The sequence below is a fragment of the Podarcis raffonei genome, chromosome 5 (assembly GCF_027172205.1).
Source record: "Podarcis raffonei isolate rPodRaf1 chromosome 5, rPodRaf1.pri, whole genome shotgun sequence".
NCBI lineage: Eukaryota > Metazoa > Chordata > Lepidosauria > Squamata > Lacertidae > Podarcis > Podarcis raffonei.
Window position 1 is genome coordinate 10,501,983 of NC_070606.1, and position 22,135 is coordinate 10,524,117.

Genomic DNA, 22,135 nt, shown 5'->3' on the forward strand with positions numbered 1-22,135 from the left:
TGGGTTTCTAAGCTTAGACTGCTAGATATATAAAGCACAGGGGATGTCAGTCAGAATCTTGACTAAGCTCTAAGAACAGGAAAGGGCTGATGAGTGTGAAAGCAAAGATTTCATGGAGGTAGAAAGCTCTAAATGTCATTGTTAAATTAGGGCTGCAGGCTTTAATTGATTAATTAGTGTCATCAATCAATGAAAGCCTTAAGCACACCTTAAAAATGTCCTCAGATTAATCAGTGAAGCTGAGAATAAAGATTATGGACTCTTCAAGGGCCTGCCATATTGCTGTCTTCCTCATACCAGTACCAAATTTGATGAAAGAAAATAAATTAATTAAAAGCAGCCTTTTTCTTCAAGTCTGTATCCAAAGTAATCGGGAATATTATCCAATTAAGTGATTAAGTATTAAATATCACCTTTAATCCCAACAAGCTTTTGCGCAATACACTGCAAGTTTTCACCCTTAAGAGAAATCTCAATTTCTTCTAGAATCTTCAAAACAAACCTTGATTGAAAAAATATCAGTTTGTATACTCATTTAAATGTGATTCATTAATTAATCAACTGGTTGGAAGCAAAGGCAAGAAAGCATTTAAAAGTTGTTTATGCAGCTGATATCCACATATTAAATATGAACACTTATCAGCACAAGAATATTGGAGCTTACCTCCAATATTGGCGCTTACGCCAATCCTATGCACACTTACCTGGAAGTAAGCATCACTGAATAGAGTGGGACTTACTTCTGAGTAAATATGCACAAAAATGTGCTCTGAAGATTCCACAAGAGAACAATAAGAAAGACTGAAATTTTACAAAGAAGAGTAGCAAACATTCCCGAGAGCAGAGAGAGCCTGCTAGGCTTTGGAACGAGTGGCAAATTTAAACTGAATTTATCATTTTTACTATTCTAAAACTGCAGTCACAAGAAACTGAATGGCATGTGATTAATAGAACTCAGGTCACTAAGAAGCTTTTTGAGACCATATAGTTGGAATAAAGACAGAGGAGTTAAGGTTATTTTGGTAGTTAATTTTAGACAGATAAAGAATCAAGTATATAGAATTTTAAGGATCATTAATAAACATGCACATCTTAATGGCAATTCCATTCTGACTGGAATCTGAAGATATGCATGAGAGCCAAAGAAGCTGTATTAACTCACATTTCACATTGGGGTGGGATAATTAACTCCTTGAGTTTGGGGGGCTACGACATCTAGAGATTTTCCTGAGCCAATAATTTGGGCAAATGTGGTGCCAAACTCTGGCACATTAAAGATTGACAAAACATGGCTTGCTTAAGCATGACCAGTCTTGAGATCAGTCTGAATAGATGCTTAGATGACAAACAGTCAAAGATTGCTGCTGCTCACAGTGTCACTATGAAATGTTGCAGCCTGTCCTTTCTGCAGTTATGTTACTAACATCCCTGGAAGAAGTTGTTTCAGTTTATCATAGCATTCTTTCAGCAAGTCCTACGGTATTCTAAAATATGAACCAAAAACCCGCTCAGCAGTCAAAGCTCTGTTTCCAGATTAAAACATTTTCTTCCTCTGTGATATACCGAAAGCTGCTAAGCTTCCAAAACCCACAGACCCACGAAAAAGAAGATTACAAATAACTGGCGATAAACACAAACAGTGGCCTTATACAATGAGGGATGTGATCTAAAATGCATGTGACTTTAAAAAAACGAGGCTTTAAAATAAAAGCCAGGAGAATATTTTTCTTCTCAACCTTTGTATGAGGTTTTGTACAGACACCCTGGTTTATCGGTCCCCTGAAAAACTGGCATGACCTGCAACAAGTAATACAAATTCTACACTGTTCGGTCAGATGGTTGTATCCTGCTCTGTGCACCTGAGTAAACAATTATCCTGTGCATGGACACACATACACACACAGGTGCACACACGTACGTACGCTGCAATTCTTGGTTCAAAGCTAAGGTGAAATATGAGTGAATAAAATAAGCCTCCTGCCCCGACCAAAGTTGACTCCTAGAGGATTTCTGTTTTTGTAAAGTCGGTCTTGCTCCCCCTATCTATGTACTGATTTCCTCACAGCAGTCGGAAAGATTACCCACCCCACTGATCACTTTATTACCTTGTAATGGCTGTTTATTTGCTTTAGCGCAGTAGTAACATGCAGTGATGAAGCTTTTCACAGCTGAGCAAACTCACCGTATTCATTACGAAGGTGGTCTGGAATGTAGGGCTCATAGCCCTCCTTCTCAGGGACGTCGACAAACTCGTCCTCCTCGTCACTGTCATCTGTTGCTTTCATCTATGAAGAAAAGTCAAAAGCACTGAAGAAACACGGAAAACACCCAGCGGACACCTCATGTGAACATCCCTCACATAAACGCTTCAGCTACAACAGGCACCTCTGAAGAGCTGCCATCCGGTTTTATTTTCAGCGTTAACCAGAACACTATATGGAACATACAAAGCACTGTTAAAAACAACATTTCAAGTACAGTATTTACTGCCTTCTCCTGGAAGGGGATGAAATCTTCTATCCTACGTACGCATGAACTTCACTGCTGCTTCATGTTTTGTCAGGAACTGGGTTTCCTCAATAAGCAATGTACCATAAACAAAGCCTGAGGTAAAGGTACCCCATACCATTTGGTCCAGTCGCAGACGACTTTGAGGTTGCGTGCTCATCTCGCTCTATAGGCCGAGGGAGCCGGCGTTTGTCCGCAGACAGTTTTCCCGGGACATGTGGCCAGCATGACTAAGACACTTCTGGTGAAACCAGAGCAGCGCACGGAAACGCTGTTTACCTTCCCGCCAGAGCGGTACCTATTTGTTTACTTGCACTTTGATGTGCTTTCAAACTGATAGGTGGGCAGGAGCAGGGACCGAGGGAGCTCACCCCGTCGCCGGGATTCGAACCACCGACCTTCTGATCGGCAAGCCCTAGGCTCTGTGGTTTAGACTACAGCGCCACCCGCGTCCCTCAAACAAAGCCTGAACCATCAGTTTGATTGTGTGGGGCTTTGTATACCTACCTTGCAAAAGCAGCCTTAGGAAATCATTTACAAGCAACATTTTACTCCAGTGTATTCCCATTACATATTTTAACTAAAAAAAATTACTTAAGCACTACACCAGGACGCATGCCTTCAAGGAGTCTGTGACTCTGAGATTTCATTTTTTAAAAGTCTGTCTATTGGCTTCCTAGAAATAAAGTGAGGAAGAAGCAGGTAAATTAGCTCGGCTGCTCCTGCCTTTCACTGTTTTTAGCCAATGAGAGAAGTCAAAGTTGTGATTGACAAGTTAGCTGTTTCAGTCTCAGGCGATAGGAAACCCCAATTTCTGAAGAGCTGCTGTTTCCCCCTCCTTTTTTGTGCAATTTCTATCTCTGTTTTTGGCACATGGAATCTCTGTAGTTTGCCCAAGCCCAGCACAGCTGTCAGACAGGTCAGAAAAAAACTATGTACATTTGTAATGAATATAGTACAACTTTATTTATCCTAAAGGTTTTGGGTATCACTCCACAGAAAAGCAATATAATAAACGGGGAGAAAGTTTGGAGGTGGGAGAACAGGAAGTGATTTTGAGTATTCTGGGCAAGCAAAGTTTAAGAGTTTGGCTAAGTATAATCTGGACAGAATTAGGCTTTGCCTCTTAAGTTTGTATTGGGCTTCTAAGAAAAGTGATAAAAGTGAGAAGTGTGTAGAAAACAGAGGGTTATTTCTAAAACATTTAAGGTTTTCATTATTGATTATGATTTTCTTGTGACTAATCTCTGGAAGCCTTTTCTGGCTGAAGAGTGGTATAAAAATGTTTTCTTTTTCTGCTAGTTGTATAGTATGCCAAAAATCTTGCTGCTTGAGCACAGTGGAGTTTGCTTGGGTTCTTGAGGCAATGAGATGTGTTCACAGGTTCGTAAAAAATTGGACTCAAGAAACCAAAAACAATAAATCTTATTTAAAAAAAAAATAGGTGGGGCAGCGCTGGGAAAGTCTCCCTTTGAATATAAGAGCAACCTAACTGGATCAAGCCAAAGGTCCATCTGCTCTAACATCTTGGTTTGTACAATGGCAGCCAGAAGCACCAGGAAACCCTGTTATCTGTCTCTCCTCCTTCAGCATACTCAGATAGACTGCCCCCAAACCTGAAATATAAAAGGTGTCCATCAATGGATATTTAGCAAATGTTGCTACATAGAACCTCAAGGTTCACAGGCAGTCTGCTACTGAATAAACTGAAGCTGTTGAGGCTAATGGCAGGAAAATGCACAGTGTAAAGCATTATTTTCTCTTAATCTACTGCTCCTTTTCATTGGAGGATCCAGAGTTCTAACATTGCAGAAATTAAGAAAACTTAAAGAGTACCATTAAAACATTTGCACAAGGTAGTGCTTAGAAAGATACCCAAAATGTAATCTCATATATTCCCAAATCTGCGCCATGCAAACCTTTGTATGTTTACTCAGAATTCAGACCCACTAAGTTCAATGTGGGAGTTTGCTTCATAGTACAGTGGTACCTCTGGTTGCGGATGGGATCCGTTCCGGAGCTCCGGTCAGATCCTGAGGTTTCCACAACCAGAGGTGCCTGTTCTGCGCATGCACGCTGCGCGTAGAGCGCTTCTGCGCTTGCGGCGAAACCCAGAAAAATACTTCTCGGTTTGCCATTTTTGCAACCCGAAGTTTACGTTGCCCAAGCGTAACATAAGCCGAGGTGCTACTGTAATTGTGTTTGGAATGTACGGTTGAATCTGGATAGTTTGAAGGATATCAACACAAATTCAGCACAATCAATGGATCGATACAAGTTCACAGTTTTGTATACACTTTGGTTCAAGCCCCACTAATACTTGATTAACAAAAACCTAGAGCTGCCTCCAAGTTTCCCCCTCCTTTCATCCTAGCAGCCAGGATGCAACTTTCCTGTGGTCGGTTCACCTGATATCAGGTACTCCCTACAACTTATTTTCTGCAAACTATTACATAAATTAAAAAAATTAAAATATTGTCCAGTAGCACCTTAGAGACCAACTAAATTTGTTCTGGGTATAAGCTTTCGTGTGCATGCACACTTCTTCAGATACTCTCTTATTACACAGTAAGTGCAAATACAAAATGTGAACGCTTTCCAAAAAGGCATAGCCATGTCTCAGCACAGACATGCTGTGCAGGAACTAAAGTCCAGGCACTCATTAAGAATTTACTGTATAGTTAACTTAAAGTACAACTCTATACATTTTTACTCAAAAGTAAGTCCCTTTGTGTTTAATGGAGCTTACTCTCAGGTAAGTGGGTACAAGATTGCAGCCTTGACTTTCTTGTGAGGAAGAAGAAGAACTTAAATACTGGCAGTCCACCACGTTTAATGTCATTTTATAACAGAGGGGTATAAAGACCAAAAGTTAACACACTAAATTAAATTATTATCATTAAAATAAAATATATTTTATAACATTTTAAAACCCTGTTAATATAATTCAGTGATTTTGCTGCTGGGGCAGAAACTGGAAAGTGGCAGTAAGCTTTATTATTTTACTGAGCTATTAAGGAAAATACTAACTGTATGTTTTTCCTTACTACTTTACCTGTAAAAGTAAAAAAGTAAAACACGAATAAATAAAACTTAAGCAATTTTAAAAATGAAAACAAGTCATTCTGCTTTCTGCAGTCCCTCATCCCCAGTGGTAACAGGCCTAAAGTAACTCCTTAAGAATTTCCAACCACCATAGTACAGTCTTGCAGGAAGAATATATACAAGAGGCATACTGTACAGCTTCTGGGTCATGTGGCCAGCATGACTAAACCGCTTCTGGCGAAACCAGAGCAGCGCACGGAAACGCCCTTTACCTTCCCGCCGGAGCGATACCTATTTATTTACTTGCACTTTGACATGTTTTCGAACTGCTAGGTTGGCAGGAGCAGGGACCAAGCAACGGGAGCTCGGGAGCTCACCCCGTCGCGGGGATTCGAACCGCCGACCTTCTGATCAGCAAGCCTTAGACTACGATACCTAGTCAATGTGGGACTTAGACCACAGAGGGTTTAGACCACAGAGCCACCCACGTCCCTTCCGTATCTAATAAATGGCAGTAATTGATTGTGACGAGTCTGTCCTCTGCATAGACTCTGGTGCAGAGTTCATTTTTCAGACAGCTATCTGCCATATTCCAGCTGTCCAGCCTAGGAATGCATCTAATTGTGCATGCAGAGGCAGCCTTACTTACACACTTACACATACACGCACCTACCTTTCATTTCCTACACTGGATCAAGCCCCTGGGCTGCTGTGTTACTCATGAACCAACAACTACCCACACTTTTATAAAACATACTGTGTTTTTAGAGAGAGAGAGATGAAGATTTTGGGGAAGAGGATGTTTGGAGACTTTTATATAATAGTAACTTAAGACAAAAAGTAAGGCGTGGTTTAACACTAGATTCAGAAGGCGTTCTTTCCTGCTCTCTTTTAAACATTTTAACTTTTACCTGGTGATGAGAGAAAGGCCATTCACCTATAAGTTATCAAAGTTTCTCCTAGCTTAACTAATTATAGGGTCGACATTAAACTCCAGTGGTGAGTACATTACTTGTTCCAAACTAGCTGAGAAGACTATATATATATTGAGAGGTAACAGCTTCTGTCAAATAAATTAGAAAATAGAACTCCGAGGGACATAATTACTAGGCAATTCTTTTATAGGGAAATATTTGTGGTTTTTTTTAGTGTATTTCATAGGAAAAGTTTTAACTCAGAAGTATAAAAACCCCCTTTCAAACCAAAAGCAAAAACAGTCAAATTCTCCTTTATTAAGGACCACTGACAAGCAAAGCATCCATGTATGACAGAATACAAATAATTTAAATTGTGTATGGTTATGGGGAATACAGCAAATGTCTTTTTTAAGGTTGCCTGTTCTGTAACTGGTGGGCAAATGTGAAAAAGTCAACACAACGTTTCTAAAGACGTTCCCAGATTTTATTTCACATGGACACACAGAGAAGCCAGGCTAAAGAGGCCTCAGTCAAATTCCTAGTGCAAGAACCTGATCGGAAACCAGAGGGGTCAACACTGCTGCACACTTGCAGGTTCCCAAACTTTGAGACCCTCACAGAGCTCTGCTGAGAAGAGAAATAATAAGATGCAAAGTCACTTTGTTTAGGCACAATCCATGAGCAGTGCATTTAGGCACTATAGGAAGCATTAATCATAGGAAACTGTAATTTTTGTTATCAGTCCAACACTAATCAAAAGGGAAACCTGTCACTAGCACTGACCTGTGAAACGTCCCAATTATACTCTTTGAAAATGACAGGAGCACTTAACTTCCTCACTGAGTAAATGACGACAATCAATCACGTTTGAATAACAATGAGCCACGGAGCTGAAAATTATTTTTTGTATAGAATCTACCCAGGAATTTATGAAAGGTGAAAAGCAACCCAAGGTTTTAGGGCCATTATAGCTTTCAGCTAGTGCAGTGCATATCAAACACTAAACAGAATTTATGTGTTTTAATTTTCTAAAAGGTAGATGTGGACTTGGTGCTACAATGCATAACATATAATGCCAGGTTTTAAATATGAGGGTCATTTTCATAAAATATTATGCTTATTGTCTGCACCCTTGAATTCACTGAGGAATTTATTAAATTCATATTTCCTCTAAAAATATTTAACTGCTTAGCTAACTATGAGAAATTAAGCCTCAGCTCCTAGATAGGAAAAGATTCGTTTTTGTATCATTTTAAAACAAGTCACATTTTTCTTCATTTGTGAGTAAGCAAAGATAAGTGCTTAAAAGAGGCATGTAAAAGGAGGTAGTAATGAACAAAGCTACTTTACTATTTCAGTTTGCAGCATAGAGTTCCCTTTCTTTCCATAAAAATCTGCTTACTTGATGCAAAATCCTGTACTGTGTAGCCAGAAAAACCTTATGCCTAGGATTCTACCCTTAAGCAGCAGGTTTGTGCCAACAAACACTCATAGGGCTTCAATTTCCCTCTGCTAACTCAATGTAATTCAGCCAGCCCAGCACTCCAGTTCTGACTCTCTCCACCGAAAGCACACACTTGGCAGCCACCCTTGAGGGCCAGTAAATCCTTAGCAATAGTCCCTTAAAAAGACCCCCAACTCCATTAAGAAGCACTAATGAAGTAAGTAAAGCTCACACTCCAACCAGCTAAGATGAATAAGCAGGATTTAGCTGGTGCATCCCTTGCAGTAGAACAAACATGGCTGAAGCTCATCCAATGCACATCAGAATCCACATCCAGCTGTCAATTCTGCCAATCCACACAGCATTCTTTTCAAGAGGAAGTGCGCCCCACCTTGAGGCAACTAGTTAACACATAAATGCCTTTTTAAGAGCAACTACAGTGGTACCTCGGGTTACAGACGCTTCAGGTTACAGACTCCGCTAACCCAGAAATAGTACCTCAGGTTAAGAACTTTGCTTCAGGATGAGAACAGAAATCGCACAGCGGCGGTGCGGGAGGCCCCATTAGCTAAAGTGGTACCTCAGGTTAAGAACAGTTTCAGGTTAAGAATGGACCTCCAGAACGAATTAGGTTCGTAACCCGAGGTACTACTGTATTGTGGAGCACTGGGACAGTCACTTTAAAATGCCCCTTTTGTACATGTACTCTCAAATATAAACCAATAAAAATGATGGTTCAGGTGACACTCATTTAGTTTCAAACCATTATGCTTGCCAGTATAAGGTTCAATTTGGCCACTTGCAATTTTCAGCTTTTACAAACAACTGTGTGTGTGTGTGTGTGTGTGTGTGTACATACACACACATATCTCCTGGGTTTTGTCCTACTCCTAGAAAAACACAACTGTTTAAGGAATTATTTCCATTCCTTAAAACCACTATCCAGAATGAGGATGGAAAGCAAATCACAACTCATATAGAGACTAAACTGGTTGTTCTCATCACATTACTTGTGAACAAAACAAGCAGCTGGGATCCAACGAAGCAGTTCAGTTAGTGCATGGACTTCTGGCTGTGCAACTGAACTCGCCCCAGGTCTGTTCTGGTGTTTTCCCCAACCTCCCAAATCAGATTTGGAGAGGGCCTGGTGGCAGGTGGTAGAAGAGAGAGAAAGAGAAATTTCCATGGCACAGTCAGAATTCCTTGCACTAATGGAACTGCTTCGTCAAATACAGCCCTTTATAATTTTTAGTGGAGAGCTATTTAAATATAAAATACATTTCTCCTATATATTTAGCAACATTTCTTTTCAAATATCCACAACCTAGCTCAAACCTTACTGTTTTCTGCTAATCAAGCTTCGGAGGTTTTATAGCCCACCAACTTATTATTGTATCCTCCTTTGGAATCTTAATAATATTTCCCCAAATGTTAATATAATCTCATTATGTGTTCTTCCCACTGAATAACCAGGCACCTCCTACAATTATTTCCTGTGATCTTCCCGCACCATCCATGCCAGCTGGTGCTACTGGGGGACACGGCCAATGAGAGGTGGCAGGGCTGTGGCCATGTTCTTCTGGTTTTCTCCCCATCCTCCTTTGCAAAGATACTGTGGACATAACATTGCAGTTTTGCAAACAGCAGTTAACTGAACTACAGGGTTTTACTTTGCTTCTGAAGAGGGTCTCCGATGACACAATCTTCCAGTGTGGTTTCATGCCACAATAACTGCACACTGCTCAGAAGTAAGCCACACTGAATTCAATGGGGACCGCTCATAAGTATGTTAAAGATTGCCGCCTGAATTGCTTAGTCTTAATGGCGCTACACAAGATGGTTAACAAGGGGCCTAATAAATTTCTAGACTTATGGGGGCAATATTATGCCCCTTCCCTAGCTTATTAACTTTTTCCATAATGTGAAATAAAGTGGGGAGGTATTAAGTACACAAGAACCTGGAACACCACGGTTAAAATCAGCTATGCCCCCGAGCACAGATGAAACCAACCACCCCCTGATGGCAAACAGTGTCTCTCTCCCTTCCTAGTTCTTCCTCTGAAAATAGCTCCCTCATGAAGAGACTAGGGCTAGAGGGTGGATCCTATCAGCAATCTTTTGATCAATATGCAGATACAGCATTTCTATATTCACTTTTCTTTCTACTGCAAATAACTCTGCTTCTGGAGCCGACTCTGGAAAAAACTGTATTATACAAGCAAAAGCAATGGCCAAGAATTCACAGATCTGGTGAGGTGCACGTGTATATAACAAGAAGCTACAGCTAATTGTTCACTGCATCTGGGCTCATTAACATTTTGTTGCCGGATTTCTTGTTCTGCCTTTCTGAACACTTTTCATTCCTTTCCCCCCAGCCCGAGAAATCTCTTTCTTTCAGGTATGGCTATGTGGCAGGCTTGGTTTTCCTTCCTCTAACATGATGTAAGGCCTCCTCAGATAAGTGAACTCTAAACTTCATTTGTCTTTCAGCAGGCTTGATGACTATGCATTTAAAAACCCATTTTATCTTATAAACTAAAAATTAAATGTACTCAGCTGTGATGGTCATCATTGCATCTGCTATTTATATGCTAATACCCTCACTGGAAGATCTTGCAAATTATTCCACCTACCAATATTTCATGTGCATCTACTCACAGTCAACTAAATATTTTTTCCAAGAGGAGAGAGCATTTTTTTTGCCAAGGAATTAATACTTACTGCAGTGGAACCAATTTATATGGGCAACTTTATGTGAATGCATTTTGAATTCAGCCATGATGTAAAATATAGTCAAGTCATCTTAAATGAAGGAAAACTACAATTTGTGTAACCAAATCACGTAGTGTTCATTAGCAGAGTATAAAAGCCTTTTGGAATGACTGACAATATAGGGCAAAACAAGGTACCTTACTGGAAATGAGATTTTTACAACTTCTACACCTGTTAAATCATAAATGTAAATGTCACATTAACCAATCTGTAAACAATTTGCTTTTCTTTCTTAAAACTGCAGTAAAACACTGGGCTAGGAATTCACTGTGAATTCAGAATACTACTTACTGTATTTGTATGCTGCTTTTCTTGTACAAAATTAAAAGACTGCTCTCTTAAAGAGCTCTTTATCTGCACAGGCAATTTGCACCTGGGTTGCATTCCAGGTCATCGCGCACAAGAGCGAAACACCCATAAGCTGGTTCCACCTCCTTTTCCGGCCACTTCCAAGTTGCTGCGATGCACACGTATGCAGTCGTGCATCAATTGGAGGCGGATATATCTGTTGTTGCCTGTAGTATATATCAACAATGTATGGAGAAGGGTGGTGATGGTGGCAGAACTTCCAGGCCGGCTTTATGGTACTAGAGCTTGTTCCTCTCGATGGGCAATCAGTGTCTGACCATTACAGTGGTACCTCCGGTTGTGGGTGGGATCCGTTCCGGACATCCAGCCGGATCCTGAGGTTTTCGCAACCGGAGAGACCGCTTCTGCGCACACGGTAGTAGAGCGCTTCTGCACATGCGCGTGTGGCAAAAACCCGGAAATATACTTCTGGGTTTGCTGCTTACGTATCCTGAAGTTTACGTAACCGGAGGGCTACATAAGCAGAGGTACGACGGTATTTCCCTTTCCCCTTCCCTTTCCTTCCCTATTAAGCCTATTAAGTAGCTCCAAATTTGTCCAACAAGATCCTGTTGGGAACAATTTTATTGCTTACTGAGATAAAGGAGTATTTTATGCACTACCTTGCTTAAATACAAAGCACTAGAAAGTATTGTTACTCCTCCTCCATTTTGCTATGAGTTAGTTCTATGGTGGGGTTCTAATTTTTATCAGACAAAAAAACATAACTTTCTTGATCATCCATATAACCAGGAAAAATGAGGTTGTATCCAATTAAGTTCTACTCAAGAGTAGGCCCACTGAAATTAATGAACCTAAGTCAGTCATGCCCATTAATTTCAATAGGTCTATTTTGAGTAGGACTAGCATGGAAGACCGGGCACAATCCAGCAAAAAGTGACCCACCTATACACATGTTGAGATGAGCAAGATGTTTAAGCAACATCCTGAAATTTTGTTTCACACAAATGTTGCTGCGCCTAATTATTTCCCTAGGCATGTTATGTTGCATAAGTGTTTTGATATGGCAAGCTTTAATTACCAACAACATCGTTTATGTCAGAAAGAAAAGACTGCCCAGAACTGGAATGCAGGCAACTTTGGTTAATGTGAAACAGACAAGAGGCTGGTTTTGAGATCTGAGCTAGAAGGAGGATAGGAATGTTGGGACCTCTATAATGTACTTTAAATTATTCCCATAGTCAACCCCTGCTGTTTACTCCTATGAGAAAAAGTGTAGCAGTTGAGGACACCACAGGCAAGATCGCTCCCCTCATCTCTAACAGGGAAAGAAGGGTGGTCTCTATTGAGAACATACCTGGACTGTTTCTTTAATCTATCCATCACAGAGACAAGCATCTTGCTAATTTTCTTTAAAAGTAGGCTGCAGTGGGAATCATCTGCTGTAAAAGGCAGTTAGGGCTATGATCTGCACCCTGAATATTATTTCCCTAAAATGGACCGCGAAGTTGAGCAGTGTAATGGGGTACTGTAAGTTCTCCCATCCACCCAACTTGATTCAGGTTGCCCAAGATGGCAACTCCTCCCTGGGCCAACACTCTCCTCACTGAAGAAAAACCACCTGCAGCCAAAAGAAAAAGGAAGGGGGGGCAGTCAAAATGAACCTGTTTCCTTCACAGAGGAGGAGCTTCTAGAGACTGTTAGGTAGAGAGAAACAGGTTTCAGCAGCGACCCAAGCAACGAGGAAAGTCATCAGCCCCAGAAAGCTACGGACTGAGATGGCACCAAGATGCAAATCTCCCTCCTTTGGGAAAGAGATCAAGACCACAAGGCAAAAGGGCAGTGGGAACAAGACTCTAACCTAGGAATGAAGAAACTTCCATTCCTCCCCCTTTGAATTTTTTTTTAAAAAATTGCTTTAGTTTTCTTGACTTTGCCTACCCTCTAGTGGACACTGCCACTGTAACTCCAAGTTCTTTTATAGCCAAGGCTTATTGTTTTGGATTAAACAGCTTTTGCCTGCTGCCCCCTTTCTCTGGAGAATGAGGGAAGACCACCCCTTGTTTTCCTCTTGCCGCATTATTAAATGCTGTGCACCACTAGCTTAAGAGTCAAACTAAGGCTAGCCCCTCTGGAGCCAAGAGCCCAGCAGAGCCCCACAGAGCTATCTGCTCTGGCCCTTCCTATGACCTCTGACCCTTCAGAGGTAGCATGCTACGTGAAAAATGGGTGGAGAATGTCAGCAAAACCACACAACCAGTTCACGGAAACGAACACCTAGAACCATCCTCTACCACAAATGCAAACCCATCCACATGACGCAATTATTCACCTGTGAAATACAAGCCATGATGTGCTCCAAGCAGACAAATCATTCTAGTTCACTGATACAACACAGCCCAAAGCACAGGCTTCAGAGGAAGGTACCCACACATACAGACAGTCTAAACTTGCCAAGCGCTTAGACAAGCTTTGACGACAGATGCTTCTTAGGAACTACAAACCTGGGCAGAATGCCACCTTCATGCATCTATTTAGCTGTGCCACGCTTTCTTCCAAGGAAAAGCTTTTATGCTCAGAACATCTTAAACCTCTTTCCAGTATGGATGTAGGCGAGTATTACAATGCTACCTCGGGTTACACACGCTTCAGGTTACATACGCTTCAGGTTACAGACTCCGCTAACCCAGAAATAGTGCTTCAGGTTAAGAACTTTGCTTCAGGATAAGAACAGAAATGGGGCTCCAGCGGCGTGGCCCCATTAGCTAAAGTGGTGCTTCAGGTTAAGAACAGTTTCCGGTTAAGAACGGACCTCCAGAACGAATTAAGTACTTAACCCGAGGTACCACTGTACTTACTAACCAAATACCCCTATGTGATTCAATGCAGCTACATAGCAGTGAAATTATATTTCACCTGGCCATTCTAGAGTCAGGGTGGCATAATAGTTAGTGTGTTGGACTAGGACCTGGGAGACCAGGGTTCAAATCCCCCTTCAGCCATGAAACTCACCGGGTGACCTTGGGCCAGTCACCATCTCTTAGCCTAACCTACCTCACAGGATTGTTTAAGGGATGAAATGGGGAGGAGAACCACCTTGAGCTCCTTGGAAGAAGAGGTGGTATATTAATAATAATAATAATAATAATAATTCCATAGCAATGATAAAAAGCCTGATCTGCAATCTAGCAAGCCAGATTTTAATAGAATAATAGAACCACTTATTTTGAGCATATAACAGAAAACAAGCCTATAAAAGCAATATTCAAAGCATCTTACAAAAGATAAACAAAAAGACCATTTTTTTCTCTGGGAATTATAATAATGCTATTATTCCTCTGCTGTACCTGATGCAATATGCTAGCATAAGTATTACAAAATAAGTGAGGGGTAACTATTAAGGGATATACCTTTGCCAAATTATTAAGTAACACAACCTCATCTCTAATCACCCCTAGACAATCCCCCTTCTATGCAGCATCTACCACAATATATATTTAATTAGGAAAAGAGACAAAAGTTTATTTATGCTGTATCAAAATGCCTTTTAATCTCATTTCCACCCCTGATTGCACTCATTCTTGTACCATCTTATTTCTGACCTGTACTGTACTAAGACTGCCAATGTTCCTTAGAGCCAGTTTGCACATTACACAGGAGCGGGAAGAAGAGACGTCTCATTGGTTCACCCTTTACCTTGCTCTACCTTTGCTGGGACTGATGAGGACAGCTGGACTAGCCACACCTGCACTGAAAGCATCTTTGAAATTTAGAGATCACCCCAAAGTCAGCTGCCCAAGAACCCTGAAATTCTCATGTTATAGCCTATGTTACGCCGAGAGTTCACAGAAAATAGGTGGCACTCCTTTTATGTACTAAACCAACAGAAACCACTTTGGTCAAATGAACATTAATCGATACCTTGACCAGGGAAAAAGTTGCCATTTCCCCTAAGTTTATACTACATATGTGAGTGGATATGGAGGGGAAATGTAAAAATATGCATTTCTTTGCAGATCTGTCATGTAACTTTAAAACATAGTTTAATAAACTATAGGTAATAAACCATGGGTGGAATTCAACATCCCGCTCTACTGAATATCAGCTTGCCAGATGAAACAAATCTTCTGCTTCTGCCAATTGGCAGATTAATATTCTACAGTCTTTTAAATGAGGCTGTGGGAAGATTGGGGGGGGGGGTCATTGCTTTGTTTTAATTATTTACTTGTGTTTTTATGTTGCATTTTATTCTGAGAACCACCCTGAGATCTTTTGATGAAGGGTGGTATATAAATTTAAATAACAATAACAATTATTACAGTCAGCACCGGGGGGGGGGGGGGAAGCTTCTGCATATGGTTTTTTTTGGATGAACCCACCACATGTTTAACATTATGTGTTCACCAGGTCAGTTCCATGTGACAGCTTTTTATGTGTGCCTTCATTTGTAAACTATTCTTCAGCTCTTATTTACAGAATTTGTGGATTATCAATGCTTCACAACGCAATTTTTGATAAGAAGATTACTCTTAACAATATCCTTCATAAAACTAAAGCAGGGGAAGAGAAATACTGCTATTTTTATTTTAAGCTACAAAAGCCGATTTCTTTTGTGTTTTTAAGCACTGGAAATGAATTAGATGACAAGTAAGCATAACTACCGAGAAATGTAGCACAGGTAAAAAATACTAGGCAGTTATGAGATATTTTGAGGACGCGGGTGGGTTAAACCACAGAGCCTAGGGCTTGCCGATCGGAAGGTCGGCGGTTCGAATCCCCACGACGGGGTGAGCTCCCGTTGCTCGGTCCCTGCTCCTGCCAACCTAGCAGTTCGAAAGCACCTCAAAGTGCAAGTAGATAAATAGGTACTGCTCCGGCAGGAAGGTAAACAGTGTTTCCGTGCGCTGCTCTGGTTCGCCACAAGCGGCCTAGTCATGCTGGCCACATGACTGGGAAGCTGTACGCCAGCTCCCTCGGCCAATAAAGCGAGATGAGCGCCGCAACCCCAGAGTCGGTCATGACTGGACCTAATGGTCAGGGGCAGTGGCGTAGCGTGGGTTGTCAGAACCCAGGGCAAGGCAAGTAATTTGCACCCCTAACCCGTGGATTTGCGCCCCCTGACCCTAACCCCCAGATGTTGCGGCCGGTGCGGCCGGCCCCCCCTGCACCCCCCACGCTACGCCACTGGTCAGGGGTCCCTTTACCTTTACTTTATGATATATTTTGCATTTAACACTTTAGCCTTATGAAGATCTTTGGGGAAAGATTCATGCCATACATACAGATAAAAACATTAGTTAAGAACGGCTAATTTAAGCTACTGTCTATAAATGAGTGCATTTCCAATTTAAATATTGATGGGAGCTATAATATTCTATTCACCACAAACACATTCAAATCATGTGGACAGAAGCAGCTCCCAGCATGCTGGATGTGCTCCCTCTACTGGCCACCTGAAATAATTTTAGCTACATCTTCAACCTAAAAAATATTCAGATAGAAGTTGCATTGATTTCAACAGGATCTACTGCCAAATTAGGTGTGCTCTGAATCACAGCCTTAGAAGCAAACGAAAACAAAAATCCAGTTTCCAGAAAAATTGAGAGGGAGAAAAAAGCACAATGTAGCTTTGGGGTGGGGGAAGGATTCAAGTCTAATTTAAAACATCTTCAAAAATACAGCTCTCAGCAAATGCTAATATTTATTTTCACTAAAAGAGGATATGAATTCAAGTGCTATGCCAGTGTTCACATATGCCCAGATAGAAACTTGAAATCTTGTGCTGGCCTGACCTGATCATCCTTTGCAGAATCTTATTGTATATACGTCTAAGGGCCTAGAGCCAACACAGTTTTGGCATATGCAGTGCCAATTTAAAAAGACAGGTAAGGTTCAATTCCGACATTTCAACAGATAATGGTTAAGAAAATTTAACCATGGCTTAGCATAGGGCCCAAATTGACAACCTATAATTATGAGCATTGCTTCATCTGCCATGACATTTTACCGCCCAGAGTGCCTGGGGAGGGCCGGCCAGATGGGCGGGGTAGAAGTAATAAATTATTATTATTATTATTATTATTATTATTATTATTATTATTATCGAGACCTTTGTGAATCCTGAACTTAGTGCTCTGTTTACAACATACGGACTTGTCAACTGTGTTCGTATAAAGATCTCTGTGGCATCACTGTACGGACAACTGATGGCAAGAATGATCCACCATCACATGCGTTCTGTTTCCGCCACTATCATAACTGCACCCCTTCATTCTGCAGTTTCTTGCAGTGAACAAATAGTAGTATTGCCCTGCATGTGAAGAGGGGTTCCTCAGTCGAATTCCCTTTTGCTGGAGACTCAAATGCCTGAACATTTTTTGGGTAGATCATAACTTCTTTCATAAGTCAGTGAGAACTTAGTGCTTTCTATATTTTCTTAGACTTGCTGATCAGACGGTTGGTGGTTCGAATCCCTGTGATGGGGTGAGCTCCCGTTGCTCAGTCCCAGCTCCTGCCAACCTAGCAGTTTGAAAGCACCTCAAAGTGCAAGTAGATAAATAGGTACCGCTCCAGCAGGAAGGTAAATGGCGTTTCTGTGCGCTGCTCTGGTTCACCAGAAGCGGCTTAGGCATGCTGGCCACATGACCCGGAAGCTGTATGCCGGCTCCCTCAGCCAATAAAGCGAGATGAGCGCCGCAACCCCAGAGTCGGTCACGATTGGACCTAATGGTCAGGGGTCCCTTTACCTTTACACAGTACCTCTCTATGCGTATACCAAACAGGTGGGAAGAGGGAAATAGGACTGGAGCTACTGGCCTCAAACCCACCCACCCCATACCCACATGTTCAAGATGTAAGCGCATAGGCTCTCCTTTCCTACGCCCTGTCTAATCTGTGTTACTCAGAAGTGACTTCAAATTTATTTGAGACATAGAGGACTAGTGTGTCAACGGCTCCTCAATTTTAGGACCAAGCTCAATTGGTCCTAAATTGGCTGACCATAGCCCTCTTTAGGCATTGCGGCCTCTCATATAATGACAGGTAGAGTGTGGGTACAAAAATGTGGAAGCAAAAGTAGAAGTTATTAAAATGTAGTTTTAATAATCATGGAACATTATTCTTTAAGAGTTCACACTATGGGAAACCCTTCACTAAAAGACTAACTATACTGCGTGTTGACTAGGACTAATGCATAGCTGATTTTATGATATGTGAAATTACCCAATACAGCGGCTTTAGGGGACAAGTGAAATCAGTTACCCCAAGAAAAGCAATTTGATAAAAAGATGAGACCACTTTGATTTTTCTACAGCAATCTCTCACCCCATCTCAGTTACCACTGTGTTCAGTATATATTGCTCTGTGTTCAGTATATATTGTTCAGTATATAAATGCTCTGCTATCTAAAGACACAGCAAACTATGAAGCTCAGAGAGAAATCCAGATAATTAATACAAAGCAGGTTCAAAGATATTAAGTTTTATGAAAAGTTTAAAGAGATTTTAAAAAACGATTTGCATGTTAAATTTATAACCCCACCTTTTATTGCAGCGTGATTCTGGCATGAGTTACAAACAGTTCAAGACAATGAAAGATCCTGGTCTCTAGAAACGAACCCCCCCCCCATAACCAAGGTATATATACAAGACTACGATATGCCATATTGAGGCCATATTGTGACATTATGTTCTAAATTCAGGTCACGTATTCCTCAAACTATACCAGAAATATTTAACTTAACTCACCATTGTCATCTTCCTGTCTTTAAAACCAATATTCATTTCCTTACATTTCTCTGTGGCACGCTCCAATTTGTTTTTAAGATCAATGGCTTGTCTTAGATGTTCATCATTTATTCCAGCCCTTGTGAACAACTATAAAATAAAAACCGCAACATTAGCTGACTTGGCATTCACATACATGCCAAAATTTCATGCACATTTGGCATGCCATGGGAATTTGTAATACAGATAACTCGCAACTTATGCACATTTAATTTGTGTGCCATTCAGCTTCACACACCGCTGGTTAATAAAAAGTAAAGGTAGCCACCACCAAACTCATATTAGGGAAATACATTTATTAGATGAGATGGTAAATAATGTGGGGGGTAGGATCTGGTTGCTTATAATGTTGTGATTTTAGATGAAGATATTGGCAGGATGCTCATTAAATGTGCAGATGACTCCTAACTGGGAGGGGTAGCTAACGCTGCAGAAGACAGAACTGGGATTCAAGATGACCTTAGCTGATTGGAGAACTGGGCCCAAACTCACAAAATGAATTTCAGTAGGGACAAATGTAAGGCTCTGCACTTAGGCAGGAAGAACCAGCTGCAGAAATATAGGATGGGGGACACCTGGTTTGCCAGTAGTACATGTGAAAAGGATCTAGGGGTCTTAATAGACCACAAGCTGAACGTAAGTCAACAGTGTGATGCAGCAGGGGGAAAGCTAATGCTATTCTAGGCTGCATCAACAGAAGTCTAGTGTCCAGGTCAAGGGAAGTAATAGTACCACTCTATTCTGCTTTGGTCAAACCACACCTGGAGTCATGTGTCCAGTGCTGGGCACCACAATTTAGGAAGGATATTGACAAGTTTGAACATGTGCAGAAGAGAGTGATCAAGATGATAAAGGGTCTGGAAACTAAGTCTTATGAGGAAAGGTTGAGGAAGTTGCTGCAGAAGAGGAGACTGAGATGTGATATAACAGCCACCTTCAAAGTGCTGCAGATGAAAAAGCAAACCTATGTCTTCAAGTTACAAGAAATGAGATTCCAGTTAAACATTAGGAAGTACTTTATGACAGTAAGAGCTGTTCACCAGTGGAGCAGACTCCCACAAGAGGTTGTGTATTCTCCTTCATTGGAGGTTTTTTATGCAGAGGTTAGATGGCCATATGTCATCTATGCTCTAGTTGGGATTCTTGGATTGCCGGGGGTTGACTAAATGACCCCTGAGGTCCCTTCCAACGCTGCAGTTCTGATTCTATGTAATGCCAGTCCTCCAACAGCAATTTCCAAAGCAGAAGTACAGTGGTACCTCGGGTTAAGTACTTAATTCGTTCCGGAGGTCCATTCTTAACCTGAAACTGTTCTTAACCTGAAGCACCACTTTAGCTAACGGGGCCTCCTGCTGCCGCCACGCCGCTGGAGCACGATTTCTGTTCTCATCCTGAAGCAAAGTTCTTAACCTGAAGCACTACTTCTGGGTTAGCGGAGTCCGTAACCTGAAGCGTATGTAACCTGAAGCGTATGTAACCCAAGGTACCACTGTATTCTGATATCAAGAATTTCTAGAAAGGAAAGGCTTACCTAAGATTAACTATATTACAAGCATCCTGGAAACCACCCAAACCCTATTCTCTTCAATCAAAATACAACAAAGTAGGGGCCAAGTAACTCTGTCTTACCACCAGTGCTCACTTTTCCCAATCCAAAAGAACAATGACTGGCTAGATTTTCCTGTTGCATCTGATTAAGATCCTAGTACCAAGGAGTACAATAAATGTCCATTTTCTGCCTTAACTAGCGTTACTGTACTTGTCAGTGAAACTATAACGCTGACTGCACCATTAAGAAAGCACACACACAGAATCTTCTCTCCACTGGGTTAACTTTTTGAATAGAAATTTATGAAAGCTTTTTAAAGCGTGAGATTATGAAAGTTTTGGTTGAAATCAGAGGAGATGGAAATAAAGGAATGTGTGACACCTCCCTCAAATACTGAACACAGCTCAGAAATAAAACATCAGTATAAGTTTGCAAGGCTCCAAAGTTCACAAAAAACAATGCTAATTGTGCTTTCAATTCAAGAATGCCGAAGTTAGTGTAGAGCCCAGGGGAACTAAAATACCGTATTTTTCGCACCATAGGGCGCACCGGACCATAGGGCGCACCTAGTTTTGGGAGGCGGAAAACAAGAAAAAATTATTCTGAACCCCAGAAGCCAGCAAGAGGGATCTGGCTTCTGGGATACCGTGTGGCTGTTCTGGCTTGTGGGGTAACCGCACCAAGCCTCTTCAGGGCAGCGGGATGAAGGCTCCCCCTGCCCAAAGAGGCTGCACAGGGCTAAAGCAGAAGCCAGGACAGACGCGTCGCTGAAGGGGCACTGCGCCTTCTCTCTCTCTGCGCAGCGCCCCTCCTTCACAGGAGAGGTGCTGCACAGAGAGGGAGAAGGGGCAGCGCCCTTCAGCGAAGCTGGAGAAGAACAGAAGGAGACCCTTCTGTTCCTCCTCCGGCTTCGCTGGACAGGCGTGTCGCTGCGAAGCGGGAGGAGGAACAGGAGACCCTTCTGTTCCTCCTCCGGCTTCGCTTGATAGGCGCGTTGCTCATGGGGCGCTGCGCCTTCTCTCTCTCTCTGCGCAGCGCCTCTCCTTCACAGGAGAGGCGCTGCGCAGAGAGTGAGAAGGTGCAGCGCCCTTCAGTGAAGCTGGAGAAGAACAGAAGGAGACCCTTCTGTTCCTCCTCCGGCTTCCAGGACAGGCGCATCGCCGCGAAGCCAAGGAGCCTGCATTCGCTCCATAGGACGCACACACATTTCCCCTTCATTTTTGGAGGGGAAAAGGTGCGTCCTATAGAGCGAAAAATACGGTACCACATGAGCATATTAGCATTTTGACACACAGAGAATAAACAAAATACAGAATTTTTTTTAATTCTCAATGGAAGAGTTTTTCCTTACCTGAATCCAAGACTGTACAGAAGGCATGAATTTGTTTCTGATGAGCTTATAAGCGTCCGTAGCATTATTTATTATAGCTGTATTGTCTTCATTCTCCTGCAATTTCACATCTAGCAGGGGAAAAACAGACAATGAGCAAATGCATATCAGATTCACAGAATGTTTTGGTACAGTATTAATTTATTTACTTATTTATTACATTTATATCTCACCTATCCTCTAACCTCAAGGTGGCATACATGGTTCTCTTCTCTTAGCAGCCTCCAACTTAGTAGGTTTGCCTAAAAGCAATAGGATATTTCTCCACACAATCTCTCCTCCCACCAATCTGGTTTTATAATTCAGTAGCTGCCACCACAAGAGTTTGGTGAGTAACTAGACGCTTAAATAACTATTAGTAATACTAATACATCACCTTCCACACATTTCTCAAGGCAATGTACAAAGTACAGTAAA

General features: G+C 41.6%; 1 protein-coding gene across 3 annotated transcripts in view; it reads right to left on the reverse strand.

Moving 5' to 3' along the window:
• UVSSA (UV stimulated scaffold protein A) overlaps nt 1–22,135 on the reverse strand; it is a 53,672-nt gene that overhangs the window by 27,393 nt on the left and 4,144 nt on the right. For all 3 annotated transcript variants that reach the window (XM_053387775.1, XM_053387774.1, XM_053387773.1), the window contains 3 exons: nt 21,680–21,789; nt 18,741–18,869; nt 2,183–2,285 (listed from right to left, as the gene is read on the reverse strand). In XM_053387775.1, coding sequence (XP_053243750.1) covers nt 2,183–2,285; nt 18,741–18,869; nt 21,680–21,789 — 342 coding nt within the window. The remainder of the gene's footprint in view (nt 1–2,182; nt 2,286–18,740; nt 18,870–21,679; nt 21,790–22,135) is intronic.